Here is a 23,156-nt window from a genome sequence, read left to right as displayed (position 1 = left end):
TTCAGGGTTGCGATGCTTTACCAGCCTGCTCAAGGAGGCCTCTGGTTTTCCCCAGCAGATTTTGGGAGCTCAGTCCGTTACCATGAAACCTTCTGTTTCTGAGCTTCCGACTCCAATCATAAATAACTTTACATTTGAGTCATACTTGACAATGTACAAAAGATTTTAATATACATTAACTCACCCATTCCTCTCCACAACCATATGAGGTAGGTATTAGGATTCTACACGTCCTGGGGCTCAGAGAGGTAAAGGGAATTGCTCAGGAGATGGGGCTGGAGTGGCAGGGCTGGTGTCCGAGCCCTGGTGCTCTGACCATCCAGTGCTGTGAGAATCGTGGTGGGCCCTGGCCAGTGGAGGTTCCATACAGGAGAGGATGCTGGCCAGCAGCCTAGAGGGTTGCCTTCCCCTTGCAGTCCCTCCTGCCCATCCTTCTCAAGGCAGGACCCTCAGCTGGGCTCCTGGGCCTTTCTTATCTGTTCTCTTTACCAAGCAAGGATCCAGATCAAAGCAGGGAGTGGGCACTGGCGATGGGAAGTTGGATAGAGGGGGTTGTGGGAAGCTGGCTTCTCTTGGCTACACAGTATGGGTTGTGCCCCCAACCCTGGGAAGCCAGGTCCTCCTCTGTGATAGGAGATTTACAATAATAAAACAATCTTCACTTTTGTATATGGTTTACACTGTATAAACCCTTTCACACAGCTGTTTTATTTCATTTTCCTAATAATGTAGGGGTTGGAATAATAGTATCTTAGGTTTATATACGTAGTTTGCAGTATAACAGGCACTTTAACCTCAGATATGTCACTTAGTCCTCCAAAGAATTATGTGAGCTATGATTATTCCCATTTTACAGATGAAGAAACTGAGGCCCAAAGAGAATAACCGAGTTACCCAAAATCTCAGAGCTAGTGAGCAGCAGAGAAAAAGTGGATCTCCAGCCTTCGGTCTGCAAGCCCAGGGTGTTCCCCTGTACCACAGGTGCTGCCAGAATTGTGGGTGCTATGAGCCATCACTGCCTGGGGTCAGTGGAGGAATGTGTAGCCACCTGAAGGCTGAGAAGGCACAGGGAACAGGCCAGCAGCATGTGGTGCTCGAGCAGGGCCTGGGGTCCTCCTGCTGAGCCAGGGGAGCCCCTGTAGTTGCTGGGTCTTGACGAGGGGTTCCGGGTGCCAAAGGCAGGGAAGGGCCCATGGGCTATTCATCAGCCAGCTTAGAATTACAGGTCTACCATCACTTAGCCACACATGTGAGATCCACAAGGCTCTGAAAATCCCATATTCTTTCATAACTAGTTTGGTCCAAGAGGATGTGAAGCTAATTATATGGTAGTTGCACTGACTTGCCTTTCCAAAATCTGAAAGACTTTGAAATCTGGATCATATCTGGACCCAGGGTTTGCAAATGTAGGGTTAGGGATCTGTATTCCAAGGCTTGAGTGGCTCTTTGGGGCTGTACTTATCACCAGCTCCGCTTCCATCTCTCATGTCAGAGAGCCTGCGGGGCTCCTACAGTCAGTCTTGCAGTTCTGGGGAGACGCACGCTAGGGAGCCCTTCTACCTTCCTTCTGGTGGGCCTCTCACCTTGGCAGTACCCCCTTCTCCTAGTGTACTGGGCTCTCCCGCTAACCTCTGTCTGAGCTATTCCCAGCCCTTCCTCTCTCTGCTTAGTACCCAGTCTCCAAAACCAACTTTTCCTCTTCTTTCTATTTCCTTTCTTCAAATTTCCCATTAGTGGTTCATGTTAAGAGAAAAATAATTGATTGTGGTTATGTGGTAAGGGAAATACAATGGACTGAATATAAATTACACCAAAGCATGAATGACTAATAGCCACCATCTCTGAATGGAATCTCTAATTGGTCCCGTTTTTAGGCAGTCTGATTCTGTACTGAAGAAAAAATTCAGCTGCATCTTTCCTGCAACTCGCAGTTTCTGAGTCATAGCCAGTCTTTGCCCAGCTCTTTGTCTTGTGGAAGTAGGCCCTGCCTCCCTGGGTGAGCATGGCCCCATCTTTCTTTCTTGGGACACCGTCCAGTTTGATGCAAAGCATTTTCTTAGGACCTATTGCTGGGAACACCACCTCTGGCCTTCCTTTCTGTTCCGTTCTTATAGGAAAGGGGATTTGCCTCTTGGCGTTGGGGTAGATCAGTAGAGATATCAGTAAATTTCATTTTCACCAGTGGGGACTCTGCAGAATGGTAGTGTCAGGCCTGGTAATGAAGCATGATCGTCTTTTAACAACTTTAGAAGAGTTAGAGGAAATAATCCCCATGAACATCCTTTCCTGGAAACCACTCAGTGATTAATGGAGGAAAGACTTAAGGGGCAACAGTCCATGCAGATCAATATATAGATCTAAAATTCCCAAGAAGAGGGTTGCTTTATGGAAGAAGGAACGCATACATCATACTCGGCAAATTCAAACTAGCTCTCTTTCTAGAGAAAAAAATAAAAGAATAATGTCTACACTCTATCCTCAGTACCCTCACCCTGCTGTTTTATCAATTTTTAAAAAGTCTGACTAGATCCATGAATTTTCTGAACTTTTCCAGGAAGGTTTTTGGTTTTCATTCGGCAACAGAAAGGAGGGATGCTTGAAGGAAAGGAGCAAATGTCTAATTGCTGACCCAGTAGCCCTGGTGAAACGCTGAGCTGAAAACCACAAACACGAGCGAGTGGCACCAAGAGCCTCCAGCCGTGAAAACCCGCCTCCCAGGTTTGCAGAGAAAGCGGCCTCCCCATGCCTGGGGGCAGTGAGCAGCCTGGGGAGGAACTGAAACACAATGTTTAGCAGCATTTAACCCCTTCTTCATCCTTTCTTTCAATATACACTTAATGACTGTCGTTATACCGGCGGTAATTTCTATAGTCAGGCCTTTTGAAGGGACTGTTAAGTACAAAGTGTTGTGGGGATTCAGGGCGGGTGATTAATTCTGACTGGACAGGCAGGAGGTGTCATTTGACATGGGTGGTAAAAGTGGAGATTTCCAGGCAAAAAAAAAAAAAAAAAAAAGAGTATGGAGAGGAGAGAAGAACATTCCAGGCCTCTGGAATAGCCTGAGCAAGGCATGGGAAGTGCGAGGGGGAATTGGAGATTTGGTGGGCAGGCCAGTATGGCTGAAGCTCCAGGTTCACTGGGGGAGGCTGAGGACGGGTGGAGCCAGGTCTCGGGGTGGCCTTCAATGTCATAAAAGGAACTTAGGATTTATCCTGAAATAGAGGGATGCCTTCTAAGGTTTAGAAGCAGGGAGATCATTTTTTACTTCTCCAGAATGAATTAATCAGTCCCACAATAATATAATAATAATAATAAAAAGATGAGCAAGAAAGACTGGGAGGGCACTGTTTGAACACTACATGATAGTCTTACATTGCAACTGATTGTCTATGGTGGGGAAAATCACCTTCTCTTACTGTTGACTGGTTTTCTGCTCTACAGAACCCACCAGAGAGAATAAGCAAGGGAAATAAAAGAAGGTGAAACCCAAGCTGGTAACATTTGTCATTTCTGGTTGCTCATATTCCATAATGTGTTTAGAAGAAGTAGGAACCCAAGTGACTGCAATTTCCTAAATTAACTGGGCCAGCTGTAAATAGGGAGATGTGTGGGGGAATTTGGAATGATATTTGGTTTTCTTTGAAACTGTAAAGAAGTGAATGCATGAGTATGTGTGCATATAAAATACAGGATAAGTTTTAAAAATTTATATATACTCCTGTGTGTGTCAGATACTTACATCTGACATTCATATAGTATCTTACAAAGTCTGTTCACATCTGTTATCATTTAAATCTATACAACAACCCCATGAGACAGATGTTATCAGCATGTTTGAAATAAAGCACCTGGGAGTTGATTAACTTACTCAAGATCTTACATCTGTGAATGAAGAGTTGAGACCACTGAAATTCAGGTTAATACCAGTAATATTTAAAAAATTATATTATTGAGCCCTTCCTTTCTGAATTCAGAGTCAGGATATGTGGTTTTAGAATGGGAAACTGGAACTATACCAGGAACTCTGGAACATGTTGTCACTGCAGTTATACCCCAGCTGCTTTTATTATTCAGCTTTTTATGAGTGTTCTGTTTATGGTTCCTTCAATAAATCTTAAAAATACACAAAGAAGAAAGAGGGTAGGATAACTTTGATTCAAGTTTTGTAAAAAAAAAATTTATTGCTTGTGATACCATAATCATCATATTATATTACAGGCACTATTTTTTTTTTTTTTTAATTCATGTTCTTTCCTCGAAGGGGATAAATTCATGCATTACCTCTAACAAGAACAGTAAACGTAAGAATTATATATATCAGTATAATAAAATTCTACATTGAACCAATCACACAGACTTATGATGAAGCAAGAAGAGGTTATTAAATCAAGCACAATTTGTTGTCTGGGGTGTTTTAAGTCTGATTTTACAAAGTAAAAGTCCCCAAAAGGGAAAGGGTCATAAACAAAAACAGAATTTAGAAGCAGATGCCAGACTAAAACCTCTAAATTCTCTCCTTAGATCATGCTCTACCCCAAGAAGTCTATATATTAGATGGCATTTATTTCTGGTGGAACTGTCCCTATGGGGTTGGGATGTATGGGATTCTGCCTTCAGTTTTAACTGAAGGTCAGGATCAGAAATGGCCACAAGAATGTACTACTGCATTTGTCCATTTCATTATTAAGGACCCCTTGTGCAGAGCTCTAAGAGAAGGCTTTATTTTATATTTTATGCCAACAGAAGTTTGGGTCCTTGAGAACTGGTATTTCTGCTATGATAAAACCATCAAGTATGTTGTTCTCTTCTGCCCGTTGCCAGAAAGCTCAGAGCCAGACTTCTTCCTTTTGATTTAGATATGCATTTTCTTTTTTGTAGCTTTTGATTTTTCTGTATCTATCTTATGAAGTCATTGTTTATGTCTTTTGAACAGAGGCTTGAGTAGAGGAGCAAACAAATCAATGAGTGAAACGGGCAAACTCTCCCACCGCCCAGACACAGCACTGCTGGAGTCTGATAGTGAGGATGGCCTGACCTGGAGGACCTCCGCAGCGGTGCTCCCTGCTGGCCCACCTGGCCGACCTGCCAAGGTGCTGGGGCTGCTGAGCGGGCTCGGGAGGAGCTGCGAGGAAAGTGAGTGTGGTGCTCTTATGTGCCCTGGCATAGTTTGGCTCAATGCATCCATCTGTTTATGAACTTCACGGTTCATGGAACCTTTCAAGAACATGTTGCCTGGGAAATGGCCATGAAGGGATCCCCGAGGCAAATGGCTAAAGCAAGGCTGGCTGACTGCAGGATGACAGCCCTTCCCTCCCACGAGGAGGGGAAGGTTATATTGAGCCCTACTTCCCTTTTTCTATGCACAGACTAAGTAAGACACAGGAAAGAAAAGAGGCCGTCTGCAAAGAGAAGCACTTTAAGCAAGGCATTTTTCTCTACCATGATCTAAGTGTGTTGGAAGAACAATAACAATACCCCATGTATCCATTTGTGGGCAATTATACAGGCTATAAATTCTACATGCCCATCTCCCGGGGGGACTCTGTCATTTACGTTTGACTTTAGTAATTTTTTTCACAAAATGCAAAATAATGTAATACATTTTCTTTATTTCTGACATTACAGATTGCTTTACACTTTCCTTTTTTACATACCATGGGAATGAAGGGTAAAATGTGTTTAGCATTTTGCAAACATTCTCTGTTACATACAAACACACATAATGAGCCATAGAAAAAAGAAAGAATACAGAAGAGTTAAAAGATGTGTTAAAACTGGACAGGCCATGGTTCTAACTGATCCATGGAAATAATGTGTAATTTTAAAATAATGACAGAGTTGGGCTATATTGCCATACAGAGCTTGGTACATGCACTTGAAATTAAAGCATTTTTTATTTTAAAATTTTGATTCTCTTTCCTTTTCTTTTCTTTTTTTTTGACTATACTGCTCCCTCTACTGGCTTGTGAACTTGACCATAGAGTTAGACACAGTTCCAGTTAGGCTATGGTGAGAACCACAAAGCTCCCACATATACAATTTCCAGAGAGAATGCATGTAACAATCTTGTGACCTCCCACAGCAGAAAAACTCTTGGATACAGGAGAAAGGCTGGAATTACCTATTCTTTAGAGATTATTCTCAGCCAATGGTAGGGATTCTGCTTAGGGGAAGAACTGAAAAGATGGGAAGTGAACAGTTCCTCAGTATGATCTTTTCTTTCATAAGAACAGCACATTTTGGTCAGCAGTGGGAACTGAGCTTAATAATTATGCCATAAGCAAGATTTAATTGGCTGATTTTAATCAAAGGAGGTTCCACATCCTTTCATTAGAATGGAAGCTGAATATTCACAGCATAAGAAGAAGCAGAGGTTAGCCCCTGAGTGCTGTGGGCTTTTAACATAACCTTGAACCTCAGCGTAGCTCCAGTCACTGTAGCAGGTGTCTTTACATTAAGAGAAGGGTCTGATCAACAACCCAGAAAGGCAGGAGACTGGCTTACAATTTAGACCCTGGAAGGTCTGAAAAGTTTCCAACAAATTACAGCTTGCTCCCTCTTCTATAAGATGTAATAGCTCTTCTTTGGATGCCGACAGTAGTAATAGTTATCAAAAATGCTAAAATGTATATATCTCAATTCAAGCACTACATTGAAAAGGAGGCAAATTAGTATGATTTTTTTTTTTTCTTTCCAAACTGAAGCATGAACATACATTAGAGGCAAAAGCAATGAGAAAAACAGCAGGATGGCAGGCCCCTCCACTGTTAGTTAAGACCTGCAGTAGGGAACATAACTTACTCCCTGCTTCAGTTCTTCTTCCTACAGAAAGATTGAATCAATAACAGTTAGATTACCCAGGGTTCCAATGAGAGCATGTACACAGTATGAAGGGACGCAGGGCAGGGGAAACATCAGCATGGCCTTGATGACAGCTCAGGACTTTGCCACCTCAGTGGTCACAGTTCCAAGCAGACTTAGGTATTTGCGCCTAAAGACCTATCTTGCCTCCCTGTCTCCCAATCCTCTTTGAACACAGTCTATCTCTCTATCCCAGTGATTGCCCTGAAATGCACACCTTGAAAAAATGGGCTGTGCTCAGTTGGGTTTCATTTATACTAAGATGGCTGGTGGTAAACAGACTCTTATACATCACTATGGTGGCAGAAATATAGCAACATGAGCAGGTAGTTGTTTTCAAAGCTTCCTGAAGGGAAGGATGGCACCAGTTCTCTTTATTTAGTATATTTGGAAACGGAAGTAGAGAGGGCTTTTCTTGGTCATCAAATGAGATCATAAATCAAAAACGGCAGTGGGTTATTAATTATTTAGTCCTGTCCTACCATTTGAGGTACAACAAAAACTAAATGCCATGGTTTATATGTCTAATACTCTGAAAAGTAAACTTTGCCCAAAAAAGATATAATTTTCAACACTGTTAAGGAAGGCATTGATGGTAGGAAAAATTGACTAACGAATAAAGCAGAGTAAGGAAAACAAAAAGAAAGAAATGCTATACATAGAATAAGAGCACTTAGACAAGTGCCTGGAGCACAGTGGATTTCAAAAAAAAATTAAAACAAATGAATAAATGAAAGAAAGAGAAAAAGAAAGGAGTGAAGAGAGGGAGGAAGCAGGGAAGGAAGGAAGACAGGAAAGAAGGGAGAGGTACAAAGAAAGAAAAAAAGAAAGGAGGGAGGGAGGGAAGAAGGAAGAGAGAGGTAGAAAGGAAGAAAGGAAGGAGAGTGAGAGGGAGGGAGGAAGAGAGGAAGGGAGGAAGGCAGGAGGGGAGGAAGAGTAATAGAAAAATAACAAATGATGGTATGTCAGGGATGTTGGGAAACAGGGACTGGAAGTCAGGTCATCCTGTCTCACAGGTGTGCTGTGTCAGGGACTTTTCCTTAATTATTCTCCTATCAGAAATTCTGGTGCCTGCTTGTGGCATGTCACAGTTCCAATCTCTACTTGTTCGTGCTTGTTCATATAAGGCAGTTGACCACACAGTACTGCCACTTCTACTGGACTGTGGACGTGTGGCCAACATTAGTCTGCTCTTGATTTGAAATGTATTTTCAGTGTATACTGAAGACTCTATTAAAGGAAGAATGTCATTTTCCAATGATAATAATAGATTATAGCACTCTACAGAGGACTTCTATAGATCATCTTATTAAACACTCTGCTTTCAGAAAAGTAAGGAGATATTACAGTTTATATTTGAAGTTCACAGAAGTCATGTGGCTTGCTGCTAAAGCCACACAGATAAGATAAAGTACTTTACTGAAATCAACAGTTATTCATCTTCATACAACCATAATCACCAAGATTATTTAATGTCTAGATCTTACTTTTCAGAATTAGCTATTAGCCTCTGTTCGATCTACCCGTAATTGCTAAAAACTATTTAATGTCACATATTTCTAAATAAATCCAGTTTTGTTGCTTCCAAGGATATAAAGAAACTGGATATAAGCCAAGAAGAAGTTGTCCCATGAAGGTCCTCAGAGATCTGGCTCCAGCACAGTAATAAGACTGAGCTCTACAGTTGATTGCTTTTAATGCATCTAAGGAACTGTTCTATACTGAATTTGGAACATTTTTTGGGAAATGACATATAGTAAATGGAAAAACCATTGCACATTATGTGCAAAACATTTTACAAATGCCATAGTCACAGGTCTAGGACAGGTTTGTTTGAAATGCCTTACCTTCAGTAGCTTCATGAGACCTTCTAACTGGACCATTAGCTCTCTCCGGCTCTCCTGGAGAGCAGACATTCTCTGTTCCAGCTCATCCTTGCGCTGTCTAAGAAAAGAGAAGTTGTCATCAGAAACAGCCTTCAGTTCACTGAGCTATAATCACATTCTCCATTCTAGCGGGACTACCTGACTACCAGAAAAAGGGCATTTCTGGATCTTAGACATGGTTATTGGGCAGAGAACCATCTTCAAATGAATGAACAATCATAGCTTGAGGTGTACTTTTATTTGTTAGAAGTCATACTAAACCTACACAGAATTAGAGTCCTTTTAAACATTTACCCCATTCCTACCCTAAATTAATGAACCATTTAATGAAATGTTTTCTGAATGCTGACTATGTAGTGGACTCTGTGCCAATGGGTTCCAATGAATCAACAAATAAGCAAAAATCAAACTGCAAAAGGTCAATCCCACAGATCCTCCAAATGCAAAGACTCTAATAAATCTCACAGAAAATACTGATGTAGAAAAGTACATTTTAAATCTCTACCACATGCATATGCACTGTGACGCCTTTCAGAAGTGAAATGTGACAATATTCTACTCATTATAGTCAATCTCTATTTTTTTTGTTTGGGTTTGGTTTTATAATGTTTTATAATGCAAAGTCAGAATAAAGGAGTTCCTACATAATTGTTCTACAATTGAAAATAATCTATTGGGTATGTGTTTGTTCTGCCAAGTTAAATTGTCAGCAAGAATAGGAACCACTAAGGACAGTCTATACTCTATTAATTACATTGACACTAAGAAATACCAAAATGATCTTTAAGAGGGGGAAAAATGAGTTGGTATGGAGAAGAATATTAATAGTTCACAGTTTTTCTTTATTAGAGAAGTTTACAGATCAATTATTCATACAATACGGGATTCCCATATACTACCCTATTACTAACACTTTGCATTGAGGTGGAACATTTGTTTCATTTGATGATAGCATATGTTTATAATTGTACTATTAACCAAAATCCAGGGTTTAACTTAGAGTTTGTGTAGTGTAGTTCTGTGTATTTCTTTTAAAAATGTTATTCTGTTACAGTCTAAGAATCTAACATTTCCCTTTTTATTCACATTCAGATATATATTTCATTTGTAATGGTGTGCTACCATCACCACCATCCATTAGTTCACATTTTGAAGTAAAAGTATATTATTCAAAGCAATTTCAAATCCATTATTTCATGAGCATTAGTGAATAAGTAATACATGAACTTTTTCCCTTGCCCCAAAGGCATGTGAGTTTGAAATATTAGAACTTACATTTTAAAAACGTGTGGATGCTTTAACCATGTGTGTATTAATGCATGAATGTATATGCCTAGTCTCAAAGGCAGAGACGCAATATTAAGTGGGGCTAGAGCTGGGACTCTGAAGTGAAAAACCAACAACATCAAAATGTCACAGAGCTCAGTGACTCATACTACTGAAAAATATTTTGTGGGACAACAGGTTAGGAAAATAAATGAGACATTTTAAATCTGCTTTCATGTAGGCTTTCTCTACAATGAATTAGGAAAAATTCTGCCCCCCCCCCACTGTTTTTTGCTGTCTATGTCCATTTATTGTGTGATCTTCTATATCTATTTCTCTTTTTTTGTCTTCTTTTCTTGTTTTTCTCCTCTAGGATTCACTGGGATTCAATCCTCGGGACATCTGATGTGGAGAGAGGTTTCCTGCACTTGTTCCACCACAGTTTCTGGCTTCTGTTGCGCCTTGCCTTGACTCTCCCCTTTGTCTCTCTTTTTCCTGCGTCATCATCTTGTTGCTGCGTGACTCACCTGTGCAGGCACTGGCTCGCTGTGTGGGCATTCACATGGGCACTTGGCTCACCACACAGGCACTCGGCTCACCACGTGGGCACTGGCTCACCATGTGAACACGCTTTTTACCAGGGATCGAACCCAAGTCCTCCCATATAGTAGGCAGAAGCCCAATCACTTGAGTCACATCTGCTTCCCTAGGAAATTTTAATTTATAAATGTATCTCAAATTTTTGAATATGTTTATATTTTTAGCTAATATTGTCACTTGCGACTTATTGCTAAAGCAATCCTTCATTCAATTCCTCTACAATTGCCTCTTTTCTGAATCCAGAGGAGGAGACACATCATAATTTTATAGGTTTTAATGGTATCTTATTTTAGTCTTTGTCTCCTTGGGCTTAAGCATTTTAATTTTGAAAGTCTTGCCTATTCAAAAATCTTCTTCAATGACAGAGCCATGAGCTGTTTGCCTTTGGCTTTGTCTGCACGTTGTGTACCAAGTGCACACACAATCGGATTTGGTACAAGGACAGATAGTGTTTCTGATTTATTTCCAGTTCTCTTCTAGATGCTGTTCTGTGATTTTTAGGCCTTTTGGTCACAGGAGCACTTTGGGAGGAAGGTTGAAGCAAATTCTAGGATTGTAGGTAAGAAATACTCAGAGGGGCATTTAAAAGCTTTCAGAAAAAGTTAACTAGCCTTAATTAGAATCATTCAACATTAAAAAAATCTTACTTATACATTTATCTTACATTAGTCATTTCTCAAGACATGACATTTATGCTTTCAGGCAATTGATTGATTTCATTAAAAAATGTTCATTTAGTAGGGTCTTCTCTGTAAGTGTTTATACCAGTGGTTACCAAATGTGGGTCTTAGCATGAATCTGTGGTGCAACCTCCACTGTTCCAATGAAAAATTAGAAGTAAACAACTAAGTAGTAATTTTTTTTACATTTACATAAAATTAATGTTGTCATCTCTAAAGGAATGCCTTTTATATTGAGATTTTAAGATTATTTCTAATTCTGTATGTATATTAAAATATACTTTATTTTAGGACAGTAGACAAAATTTGACAATAGACAAAATTTGAATATGAACTATATGTTAGATCATAAAAGATATAAGCTGAACCTTCTGAATTTGATGATGGCACCATGGTTATATAGGATAATATTTTTGTTTTTAAAAATATACACTTAGGGAAGTGGATTTGGCTCAACTGATAGAGCATCTGTGTACCATATAGGAGGTCCAGGATTCAAACCTAGGGCCTCCTGACCCGTGTGGTGAGCTGGCCCATGTGCTGTACTGATGCGCACAAGGGGAGCCGTGCCATGCAGGGGTATCCCCCGTGTAGGGGAGCTCCACGTGCAAGGAGTGTGCCCTGCAAGGAGAGCTGCCCCACGTGAAAAGAAGTGCAGCCTGCCCAGGAGTGGCGCCGCATACACAGAGAACTGATGCAGCAAGATGACACAACTAAAAGAGACACGGATTCCCGGTGCCGCTGATAGGAATGCAGGCGGACACAGAAGAACACGCAGCAAATGGACACAGAAAGCAGACACTGGAGGGGTGGAGGGAAGGGGAGAGAAATAAATAAAAAATAAATCTTAAAAAAATAAAAATAAAAATTAAAATATACACTTAAATATTTAGGGGTAAGAGGTAATGATAATCTGCAACCTACTCTCAAGTGGCTCACCAAAAATACCTATGTACTTTATGTATATACACTTTTATATAGAAGGATGGGGCAAAATGTTAGCAGTCAATGAATCTGTAGTTGAAGGGTAGAAGGAAATTTGTTGTAATATTCTTACAACTTTTCTGTAGGTTTGAAATACTTTCAAAATAAAAAGTTAAAAACACTGTCATTTATGAAGCTGTGCTGGTAAGAGATGGCATTATTATAATATGGCAAACAAAAAGTACTCAATTCTGTTGTTTCTCAAAATAATAAAAAATAATTAGTGTCTGCAATTCAAATTTCTGGAAACCACAGACTTGGATCAGAGATTACAATTCCATTTTATGATTTGTAAAAATGTCACTTTATTATATTTGAATTTATATATTTTGAATTTCTTCAAAGAATAATTTTATATACATTAATAAAATATTTTGAGGGAATAAAATACAAGGCCATTTTTAAAGCAAGAGATAGATATGGCAAAGTTATACTTGTTTTTCTTGAGATTTGTAATGTGAGGTTAGTTGCTTCACAGTTTCAGTAAATGTTTTCTTCATTTTAGCAGATGGCATTCTTTTTGCAAATGCAGTTCTTTAGCTGTTTTGATAACACATCCTTCCGGCATTGGATGACGTTAAGTCTCTAAGGGAAGTTTTTCAGGGTCAGTGATTGAATGAGGAAATATAATTCTGATAACAGTGCAGACGGACTGGAGGCAGAGAAACTAATGGTCCAGTTAGATGATCAAGGTTTGAGAAAAAGACAGGCACTCCACCTCTGCCACTCATTGTGTGGGACCTTGGGCAAGTTATTTAGCCTCTCTGAATCTGTTTCCTCATCTATAAAAGGAGGCTAGGAATAGCATCTATCTTCATTTGTATTAGCAATTATATGGGGCAAAATATGTACCTTGTAGTGCATGGTAAGTGTCAGATTAGCACACAGAAATGCCTATCAGATAATCCTAGTCCAATAATAGATCTGGGCTACCAACTTGGCTTTCAGCTTCCTTGGAGCTCAAGTATAAAGGGAAACATGATCATTTAAAAAGTTCGTAGTGCTCTTACGTAAAAATAAACTATGTACTCACAAAAAGCAAAGCTCAGCTCCCTTCTTCCTCTCCCCCACCCTTAAATTGAAAGAAATTTCCCTTGTTAGTTTTCAATAAGAGACCAGTGAAAGAAGTAACGGATGGACACCTTTACACCTGCAGCTTCACTTGGCCACCCATCAGTGAGGACTAAGGCCAAACTAACTTTGCAAGGGACCCTTATTTTGAAGCTTGTTGAATAGAGTGTCTGAAATTACTAAAGAATAAAACTTAGAATACCCAGAGCAGGCTTCTTAGTCTGGGGTGTCAGAATATCTGTTCAATCTCCAAAACTGTGAAAGTGCCTAGCACCAAATAAGTGGTTTATAAGTTCCTAGGGAAATATGCTTCAAGGATGGAAGGGAATTCCAGGCAGAACAAGTAGCATGTGCAGAACATGGAAGCAAGGAAGGCAAATCAGCAGAGCGAGACTCCTTAAGGAGCTCTGGGCTCAGCAGGGGCCATGACTGGAAAGAGAAACCCTGTTCTCCAGGCAGTGGGGATGCCCACAAGCTTGGGCCTGGAGGATGGTTTAGAATGATCAGTGTTTTCCAACATGGCAATGTAAAGGAGGGAAGAAATATCAGTTGGAAAACTCATCATCAGGGATCTAGGCACATCAAGAAATTCTCCCAGACTGTATTATCCAAATCGAACCAGATTCTTTCGAAAGCAAAAGCTAACTGGGGGAAACCAGTGAAAATACGTATGAAAAACCCCTGGTCACCATCCCTCCTGTAGAAACTAGGACAGCCAATGGAAGAGGTAAAAGACATTCCAGGCAGAGGCGAGGCACCCTGACATGTGGATGAAGGATTACTCTAGTTGCAAGATGGTTAATTCAATGATATTTCTGTATATAGTAGATTTAAGCTTGTGAGCTGGGGGCTCTTATGTAAAAATAATCCTATTTGGAAAAAAACACTTTCAAGCAGGCATTCACTTTGAAGTCCCTCTAATAAGTATGATGATATGAAATACCACATTTTCTTCTTTTCATTTTCATCTTGTCTGGGTGATGTGCAAGGACTTCTAATACATCTCTTTCAGGCTAGGACAAGAAATATCTACATAGGTAGAAAAGGAAGAATCTCTCTGTTTTGTCCATTTTATAATTTTGTTATTCAAAGGTATTAAAGAATCTTTTCACATTCAGCAGTCCCCCTAGCTGTAGGTTCTGTAGCTCTCCTTCTCACAAGTCAAGCAGGTATGTGGGTCTGGGGAGAGGTAGACTGAATCCCAGTCAGAGGGTAGGCAGGAGCCTGGGGCCAGGTGTTCTGTAGCCCTAGGTGTAAAGTGTCAGAAGGACAGGGCTGGGTAGGAACCCCCAGAAACATCCGTGATTACTGTATATGTAAACCTCATCAAGGGACTTGGTAAAATCAAAACACAGGCACACAGAACCTGCTCAAGCTGTTGGACAGAGGAAGAAAATGACAGTCTAATTTTGACAAATGAGGCATTTATACTTTCTATAAAAAGACTGATTCAGAGTTCGATACACCTGGAATGCACCTTAGCATCCAAGCTGAAAGATGGAAGGAACCTAATCCTTGCAAACTAGAGGTACCTTGAGAAAGGTCAATATGAGTTTTCTATGTGGAAATGTCTTTGAGTTTAATTTTTGTGTTGTTTCCTAGACAAATATGTTTGAGTGGCTGCCATCTGCAGGGCCTGGTGTTAAGCCAGGCTGACGTGGACCCCACAAAATCATGTGGACTTGATTTTGCAGGGTGGGGTGCTGGGGAGAACTAGTCTTCCTCCAAGCTGCTCTTAGCTCTCTGACTCTGAAAGTACACTAAGATTCAGGGTTTGAACCAGATGACTTCTCAAATAATTTATGTTGACAGATTAGCCAACCCTAGGCCTTTTAATTCTGTTGCAGAAATAAGAAGGTATGAGGCCTACTTTTTAAAGTTCTGTATATCAAGCTACTAAGGATCAAGATGTAGAGAAAACCAAACTCCTTTTTATGTGTTTATGGGCAAATTTTAAAAATTTAAAAGCTATGATGGTTTCAGGGAGCAGGTGGAGCTCACTGCTTTCCATGTACAAGGTCCTGGGTTCAATTTCCTGGTACCTCCTAAAAAAAAAGCTATGATGGTTTTTAACACTTGTTTAATTATTTAGCTTTTTATGTGCTTGTTTTATTGATCACATAATACAAACCATGGGATTTCATTTATGTTCTAAAGAGCATTGTTTTCTCTCTCTTTTTGGTATCAAATGAAAATATAAAATATAAACAGCCTCTTTCCAAAGGCCCCAAATTTCAGCAATTAGGTATATGTTAGTAAAAATAAAAGCAAACAAGCATCAGCAGCTTGTGGTGGCCAAAGACGATTTTGTATTTAGACACCAACTAGAGTTCACTGAAGATCTCAAACACGTATATTCCCTGAGATTACTTGGGCTCCCTCTCTTACCTGAGGAGCCGGAGTTCTGCCAGCAGAGTGGGGTTTTGTTGAGCCTTCTCTGGAGTGGGCTGAGAAGCCTGTTCATGTTCTAGCCGCAGCCTCTGGATCTCCTGTAAGATTTCTCTTAGGAGAGAAAAAGTAAGACACTTCAGTTAACTTCTGGGATACTAACATCTGAGCAGATCAGGGTCGCCAAGACAAAGAAAGAAGGGGTCCTCATATATAAGGGAGCAGAAACAACCCTCACTAACCAACAAGCGCACTGTGTTTATGAGGCTTTGCCTGCGGCTGGTTGGGTGCTGGGGGTGAGGCAAAGACACAGTTCATCTCCAGTACATCCAAACCACGAAGGTTCTGCAGCAGCTGCTGGAGCCTTCAAGCCAAGGGCTAGCCCCAGGACTGAATCTCAGTGGCAAGTAATATAATGCTGCGGTAATGTGTTCAACTTAGAAGAGTGCACTGCTTAAGAGACAAAAATGTATCTTCCTATTATTTATGATCACCCTCTGATGCCATAAAGTACCCACAGCCAGCAAGTGAAGAGGAGCTTTGAGGGAAAATAAGGATAAATGAGGCTCATTTCACAAAACTAAATAACCTCCTTCTCTTACCATGAATGAAATTCCTCTCACTGAATTTATCTGAGAAGCTCCCAGTTAGGCAAAATCCTTTCTCTTTTATCTTAACATTTTCAGCCTCAATTACAGGATCTCCGTGAGAGTAGTCTTAAAAGGAAAGTGCTTCTAAAAGGTTTCACTGTAATTGAGTCTGTGACATAGAGTGCTATTGATGTGACCTCGGCCAGGGGTGAGATGCGTCAGTCGATTATTGATGTTGGAACAGGGCCGCCCTGCACTTAGGTGGATATTAGGCTGGCCATAAAGGATGGGTGACCTGTGCAAGGCAAATTATCCCTAAGCTAGTCAGAAGCCATTAAGTAAGGTTACAGGTCACTTATTCTCGGAGATGTGTGTAGGGGTGAGTTTCCCACCCAACAAAATGCATAAGAGCCTGGAAGACATCACAAAGCACCGCAAATGGAAGGTGAACTTGGCGAGCAGGGGGGAAACGGCTTTCTACTTGACAGGCTGATCTACAGCTGCCTGCTTCACACACACACCAGAATCCAGAGGCTGATTTTCAGTAAGTCACTACACCTGTCAAGGGTATGGTAGGACAATTATTCAGAGATTTTTTTAACCTTTTTTTTTTTCTTTTTTTTGGTCCCCTTGTTCTTCTGTGGTGGAAATCTTTCTTTAAAAGAAATCAACCAGGGAAAGCCAATGTTAAATAGTTAAGAGGCAGCTGGTCTAGTTACCAAAAAGGGTGGCCCATTTGACGCTAGCCCTTTCTCCCCCCTCTTCAGGAGCCCCTGAGGCAACGTTTCAGCACCCTCTGAGGCAACTCTGCAGAGCCTCCAGGCTCAGGATGATAACCAGTGCAATGGGGTTTCCAAGTTCTCCTCCTAGGGTAGAGACACCTAGGGGCCAGGAAATAACTCAGCCAGGATGAAGGTCTCCTTCTGCCATCCCTTCTCATTTGCATTTCTTTGTTCTCCCTCTGGTCCTAAATATGTGCATTTAGAGAGCGCCATTTAAACACTTCCAGGAAACATGCAGTCTGGGTGATACCATGACACAGCCAGGGCTGTTGGGACACTCACAGCACTTTTTGCAGCAGACAGACCCATTCTGGGGCAGGTACTTCCTGAGGTACTTCCTCAACGGAAGTCCTGGTCTCCCCTCAAGCGGCCTATCGCCACGCTCCAGTGGAAGCAGAGGATTGGATGGGAGGACAAAGTGCTTTGGAGACACAGAAGAGTAGCTTCGACATTGCAACCAAGATAAGATGTTTGGAGGCTTGTGGGGTTATACGTATAGTCTCTTTCCTTTTAGGAAGGAATGTAGGCGGAAGTAGATTTGGCTCAACTGATAGAGCGTCCACCTACCATATAGGAGGTCCAGGGTTCAAACCCAGGGCCTCCTGACCTGTGTGGTGAGCTGGCCCACACGCAGTGCTGATGCACAAAAGGAGTGCCGTGCCACACGGGTGTCCCCTGCATAGGGGAACCCCATGCGCAAGGAGTGCTCCCTGCAAGGAGAGCTGCCCCATGTGAAAAAAGTGCAACCTTTCCAGGAGTGGCGCCACACACATGGAGAGCTAATGCAGCAAGATGGCGCAACAAAAAAGAGACACAGATTCCCAGTGCCACTGACAAGAATGCAAGTGAACACAGAAGAATACACAGTGAATGGATACAGAGAGGAGACAACAGGGGGGTGGGGGAGGGAGAGAAATAAATAAAAAATAAATCTTAAAAAAAATCGCACATTTAAAAAAAAAAAGCAATGTGGGAAAGATGCTGAAACTATTGGAAACTCAAGCCAGGTTTGACCTGCTCCTCGTGTTATTATACAAAAATTCTCTTTGACCTTGACATTTTATTCCTTCTTCCCCACCCCCAACTTTTAACTTTACTTTTCATATAAGAACAGATGGATAGGAGGCAAGAAAGAACAGTGAGCAAAAGAGAAGAGGGCTGTGAGTGAAATTGGAGTTGTGTAAAGATTATTGCTGGAAAATGCAGACTCCCTAATAGAAAGTTTAGAATAATGTGAATAACAGGGAGAATCTTGTAAATTAACATTCCAGAAATATTTATTATTTTGCCTAAACATCTCCTGTTTTTGTTCCTTTACTTCTATTCCTAATATTGTCAATTTAACATAGATCATCATCACTTCCCATCAGCTTCTGACCAGCTCCCCTGTAAATCCAACCTGCATATTTAATAACATGATTATTTTGTCATAAGCATGCAGCTATTCTGTCACTCCCCTCACCACTGCCCTCCATTGTGACAGGATACAATTCAGGTTCTTTAGCCTAGGGTACCAGTCTCAAACATTGATGTTTCCAGTCTTATTCTTCTCAATCTCTTGTGCTAGCCAAGCAAGTGTCCTCACTGTTTGTCTCAAAGCCTATGTGTAACCTGGAATTCTCTTGACCCTCTCTTTCACTCTGAATTCCACTCTCCTGAAATGTCCAATAAAAACTTCTTGCCTTTTCCATAAAGTTCACCCATACAACCTAGAACATAGGGATGGTGAGGTAGTCTTTGGGGAAAAGAGTAGAAATGCATTTCCCTTAAAAAAATTTTGTACAACGGAGATAATATTAGCTACCCTGCCTACTTCACAGAGGTGGTCTGAGGATGAGAGGAAAAAATGTTTGTACATGTGCACTATAAATACATAAGATTATCACTATTACACTCTCCAGCACCCCAAAACAATGACCTAGGTTTCTTACTGTTGCCACCTGGAAGCTACAGTCATATGTGTGTGTGTGTGTGTGTTTTAAGATTTATTTGTTCCCCCCACCCCGCCCCTCATTGTTTGTGCTTACTGTCTGCTTTTTGTGCCCATTCATTGTGCTCTCTTTGTCTGCTCATTTGCTCTTTAGGAGGCCCTGGGAACCCTAGTTTGGTCCTCTTCCCATTGTATGGCTACTTGTTGGTTAGCAATCTTAGTTTGTTATAGAGAAAAGGGGTAAGGGGTAGAAAAGAGGTTATGGGATGACATCTGGGAGAATCTGTGAATAAGGGGTCTGCACTCTCATCTTGTTATTTATAGTTGTCCTGGGTGAGTCCAATGAACTGGAGAGTAGGTGTTGTAACTCTATTGAGATTCAGGTCCAAACTGGCACATGAACAGCCCAAATATTTAAGTCTCTTGGGCATATACCTCTCAACTCCAGTACTAACTATAGGTTCAAATAGAAGGGGCAGAAGAGCCATGTATAGGAAAACCACAGCTAAGTCCAACTCTGTCACACTGCAGAACATAAACTCCAAAGTAGGGCCCACTGTCAGGGCACCAAACTCCTGAGCTGTGTGCCCTGCCTTTAGTGTCTAGATGTCTCCAGAGACCTCAGGAGCCCTGCTTTTGAGGAAATATTTACTTTGGCAGTTAATGAGATCCTGCTGAAACGTGCATCAGTGTAACCTCTGGAATGACCTCTAAACTCACTTTGAAGTCTCTTAGCCATTTAAACAAATTTGTCTTTACTCTTTCCTCCTTTTGGTCAGGGTCTTTTTCCAATTGCATTACTAGATGGTGATTGGTAGTAATCACTTGGTCAGGGAGGCTCATCCCTGGGAGTCATGTTCCACTCTGGGGGGAGATAATACATTTATATGCTGAGTTTGACTTAGAAAGAGGCCACATTTGAGGAACAAGGAGACTCTCAGGACTAACTCTTAGGTACCCTATAATACTAGGCTAAGTTTCAATTCCTCCCCTATATTTTTAATGTAACATTTATGTAATCTAAGTATCTTTAAAAAAATTAAAAAGTATATATATGACAACCTTTGAACACCCTGTTCTCTACCACCATCAATCCTCACACAACCATGCCATGGGCATGAGAGTTCACAATGGTTCATTTCCATGCTTACACTAGTGCTGTTGCTTCCAACCCTCAGGCTAGTGAGCTCAGTTCACATACTTTCACCCATGCATTGCTGACTCCATATTTACTCCCTATTTTTAACTACTTTTTTTCTTTCCTTTGGGCTGTTTCTTCTTCTGGATTCTAAGTGCCTTTGCTCATTTGAAGCCATCCGTTCATCCAACACCCTTTTCCAACTTAGCACAATTATTTGCACATAGTAGATAAAATAAATGTTAAATATTTAATAGGATTTTCAAGGCTTGCAACTATACTGAAAAAATTCCAATTTGTATAGCAATTATTCTAATTATTCTACCATGCTTCTGCTTTCTCCCTTCTTGAGCCTTATCTCCTATTACTTGGTAATTTGAGAGGGATCATATATTGCAAACATGCTTAATAAATTCCAGCTCTGATGTAGGAACACTTCTTTGGGGTTTAGAGTAGAGTAGTAGTTTCAAAGGCTTCATGCCATCCCATTTATGAGGCTATTTCCATTCGACTTTGTAGTTTCAAATGATAAGAATCTGGTCCTAAGACAAGTAAGACAAAAGTCTTTTAATAGGAAAAATATGAAAATCTGACAAGAGCATTTGCTTCTTCCTTTTTATTTCTTCTAAGGAACTTTAAATACTGTTTTGATTATTTATCCCAGAGTTTTTAGTTCAAATTCTACAGGCAAAAAATAATTATCATGACCTCCACTTTCCTCTACCAACTTGACCTTGGGAGGGTTATCAGTGAATAAGGGTAGAATTCAGTGTGAAGACATTTTGGTGCTGTTGCAAGAAATAGAGAATGAGCAAGGTGTTTAGAAATTGGCTTTACTCAGCACTGGGTTTGAGATCCAACTTGGTCATTTATTACTTTCTCACTCAATATTATTTACTGAGCTTCTGTAATGTGGCAGGCATGGTTCTAGACTCCATGGACCAGTCAGCTTGGCCTCTGTTCTCAAAGATCTTATGTGCAAGCCAGATAGTAAATAAGGAAACAAACACATAAATAAGATTATCTTAGATAGTGATAAGTGCTTAAAAATATAAAAAAAAATAAGGGAATATGACACAGAATGACTGCTAGGGTAGTGAGCCAGATTAGATAGGGTGAGCTATGAGGAGGTGACATTTGAGCTAAGAACTGAATGATGAGAAGGAACCAGCCACGTAAAAACCTGGAGGAAGCGCTTTCTAGGCTGAGAGAACAACCAGTGCCAAGCACGTACTGAAAGAAAGAAGAAAGTAGCCCCACGAGGCTGGAGTGTAACAAGGTGAGCTGAGGCTGGACAGGTAGGTGGGAATCAGATCAGACCTAGCATGCCATGGTAAGAGGGGTTTTATTTGAAGGGAGATGGGAAACTATATTATTCCCATTGGCCAGGGAATAATACGATAAGATTTATGGTTTAAAACATGATGGTTGGACTAGGGCAGCTGTGGTGGAGGTACAGACAAGGGGCAGTTTATGGGATATACTGCAGATAAACCTGTGCTGAATAAAGGAAGGACTTGCTGATGGATTGGACATGGGGGGGTTTGGCTTGAACAACTGGGTGATGGGGCGTCACTCCCAGTGCCTCTTTAGCCTGAGAGCCTTACAAGAAACCTTCCTGACAAGACTCCCACTTGTCTCTAGGGGATAGAAACACCTTCTCCTAGCACCTAGGAGGGCCCTTCTGTGCCACAGAGCTTCTTAACAAAAACAGGTGCATCAGAAAAAGGGAAATGAGGTAGTAAAATGAGACCACATTAATTGAACTGACACCTCAGACCTTTATATATATATATATATATATATATATAAGCAATGTTTTTCTCATGCAGCCTCCCAAGATGAACTTTTCAGAAGCTGGCAAACCATTACAGACTCTAGATGTCTGCCATGAAATATGCAGATGGGGAGAGAAACCCCGATGCTTTAAAGTACAACTACAAGTTATTAATGAATGCACACTTGGATCAAAAAGCCAGCGTGAATAAAAAGTCTCACCTGTTCTTGTTTTCTAGTTCTGCGATCAGCTGCCTTTGTTGCTTATTTGCATCGATGGTGAAGGAGATGTCAGGAGCACTTCTCTGCTGACTTGGCTGCTGTAAAAGACATAGTATAGCCTATTTAATATGAAGAAATGTGAGCCCCCATGTATTTGAGAATACAGGAAACATGAAATAGACAGACAAGAAAAGCAAACCGTTTCTATCAGAACATTAAGAGCAAATACAGAAAATCAAATGGCCATACCCCCCTAAGAGAAACTTCTCTGTAGTTATGCCTACATGAGCCTACATGAGCACATGTAGGCAGTGGAAAACAAAACAGAATTCTTTGCGAGGCAAATACATAAAATATAGAGAAACTGTTTTTCAACTTCTGACCTGAAGCCTTGGGAAGCTATTTAATTCTCGCTACGGTGCTGACCTTAATGCAACTCTTCTTTTCAATACAGGCCGGTTTATAAAAATGTTTTTGTGGTGAAAACTCTTTATGGAAAAGTCTGTTCATCATGTAATGCAATATTAAAAGTGGATAGTTTTTAAGTCATAGTAAGGCTTTCTTTTCTTTGTTTTTTGGTCAACCAACGATGGTGGATTTCTTTATTCTTAGATGTAATTTTACATTAATGGATCACATTCCACTCATTCTTGGTCATGCAACCTATTTTAACAACTGGTGTAGATAAAGTCATAGTTTTATCTATCCTCATTTAATCACATATATCATAAGTCATCATATCATATTTATATATGCCTATACATGGGTATTTAGTCAGGGGTTTATTTGGCATAGTTTTATAAAAAGAGGGTCAGATTATACTTCTCTGTACCTTGCTTTCTTCAATCTACATTATATTATGGAAATTCGTCTAAGTCAATTTTTATTGCCTTTTAACAAATGAAAAAAATCACAATTAATCTTTTTCTCAAAGAATGCCAAGATTTTTAAAAAGGTTCCTGTTGCCTGAGCCAAAGACATG

General features: G+C 40.6%; 1 protein-coding gene across 50 annotated transcripts in view; it reads right to left on the bottom strand.

Moving 5' to 3' along the window:
• DTNA (dystrobrevin alpha) overlaps positions 1–23,156 on the bottom strand; it is a 418,043-nt gene that overhangs the window by 19,226 nt on the left and 375,661 nt on the right. For 36 of the 50 annotated variants that reach the window (XM_071208625.1, XM_071208616.1, XM_071208615.1 and 33 more), the window contains 3 exons: positions 22,175–22,272; positions 15,737–15,850; positions 8,709–8,805 (listed from right to left, as the gene is read on the bottom strand). In XM_071208625.1, the coding sequence (XP_071064726.1) occupies positions 8,709–8,805; positions 15,737–15,850; positions 22,175–22,272 (309 nt within the window). Of the gene's footprint in view, positions 1–6,801; positions 6,823–8,708; positions 8,806–15,736; positions 15,851–22,174; positions 22,273–23,156 lie in introns of all 50 variants that reach the window. The other 14 variants (XM_071208607.1, XM_058277110.2, XM_004464484.5 and 11 more) reach the window with 1 other exon arrangement.

This window comes from Dasypus novemcinctus, chromosome 16 (assembly GCF_030445035.2).
Source record: "Dasypus novemcinctus isolate mDasNov1 chromosome 16, mDasNov1.1.hap2, whole genome shotgun sequence".
Classification (NCBI taxonomy): domain Eukaryota; kingdom Metazoa; phylum Chordata; class Mammalia; order Cingulata; family Dasypodidae; genus Dasypus; species Dasypus novemcinctus.
Note: the sequence above shows the minus strand (reverse complement) of the source record. Positions and strands in the feature narration are given on the sequence as shown.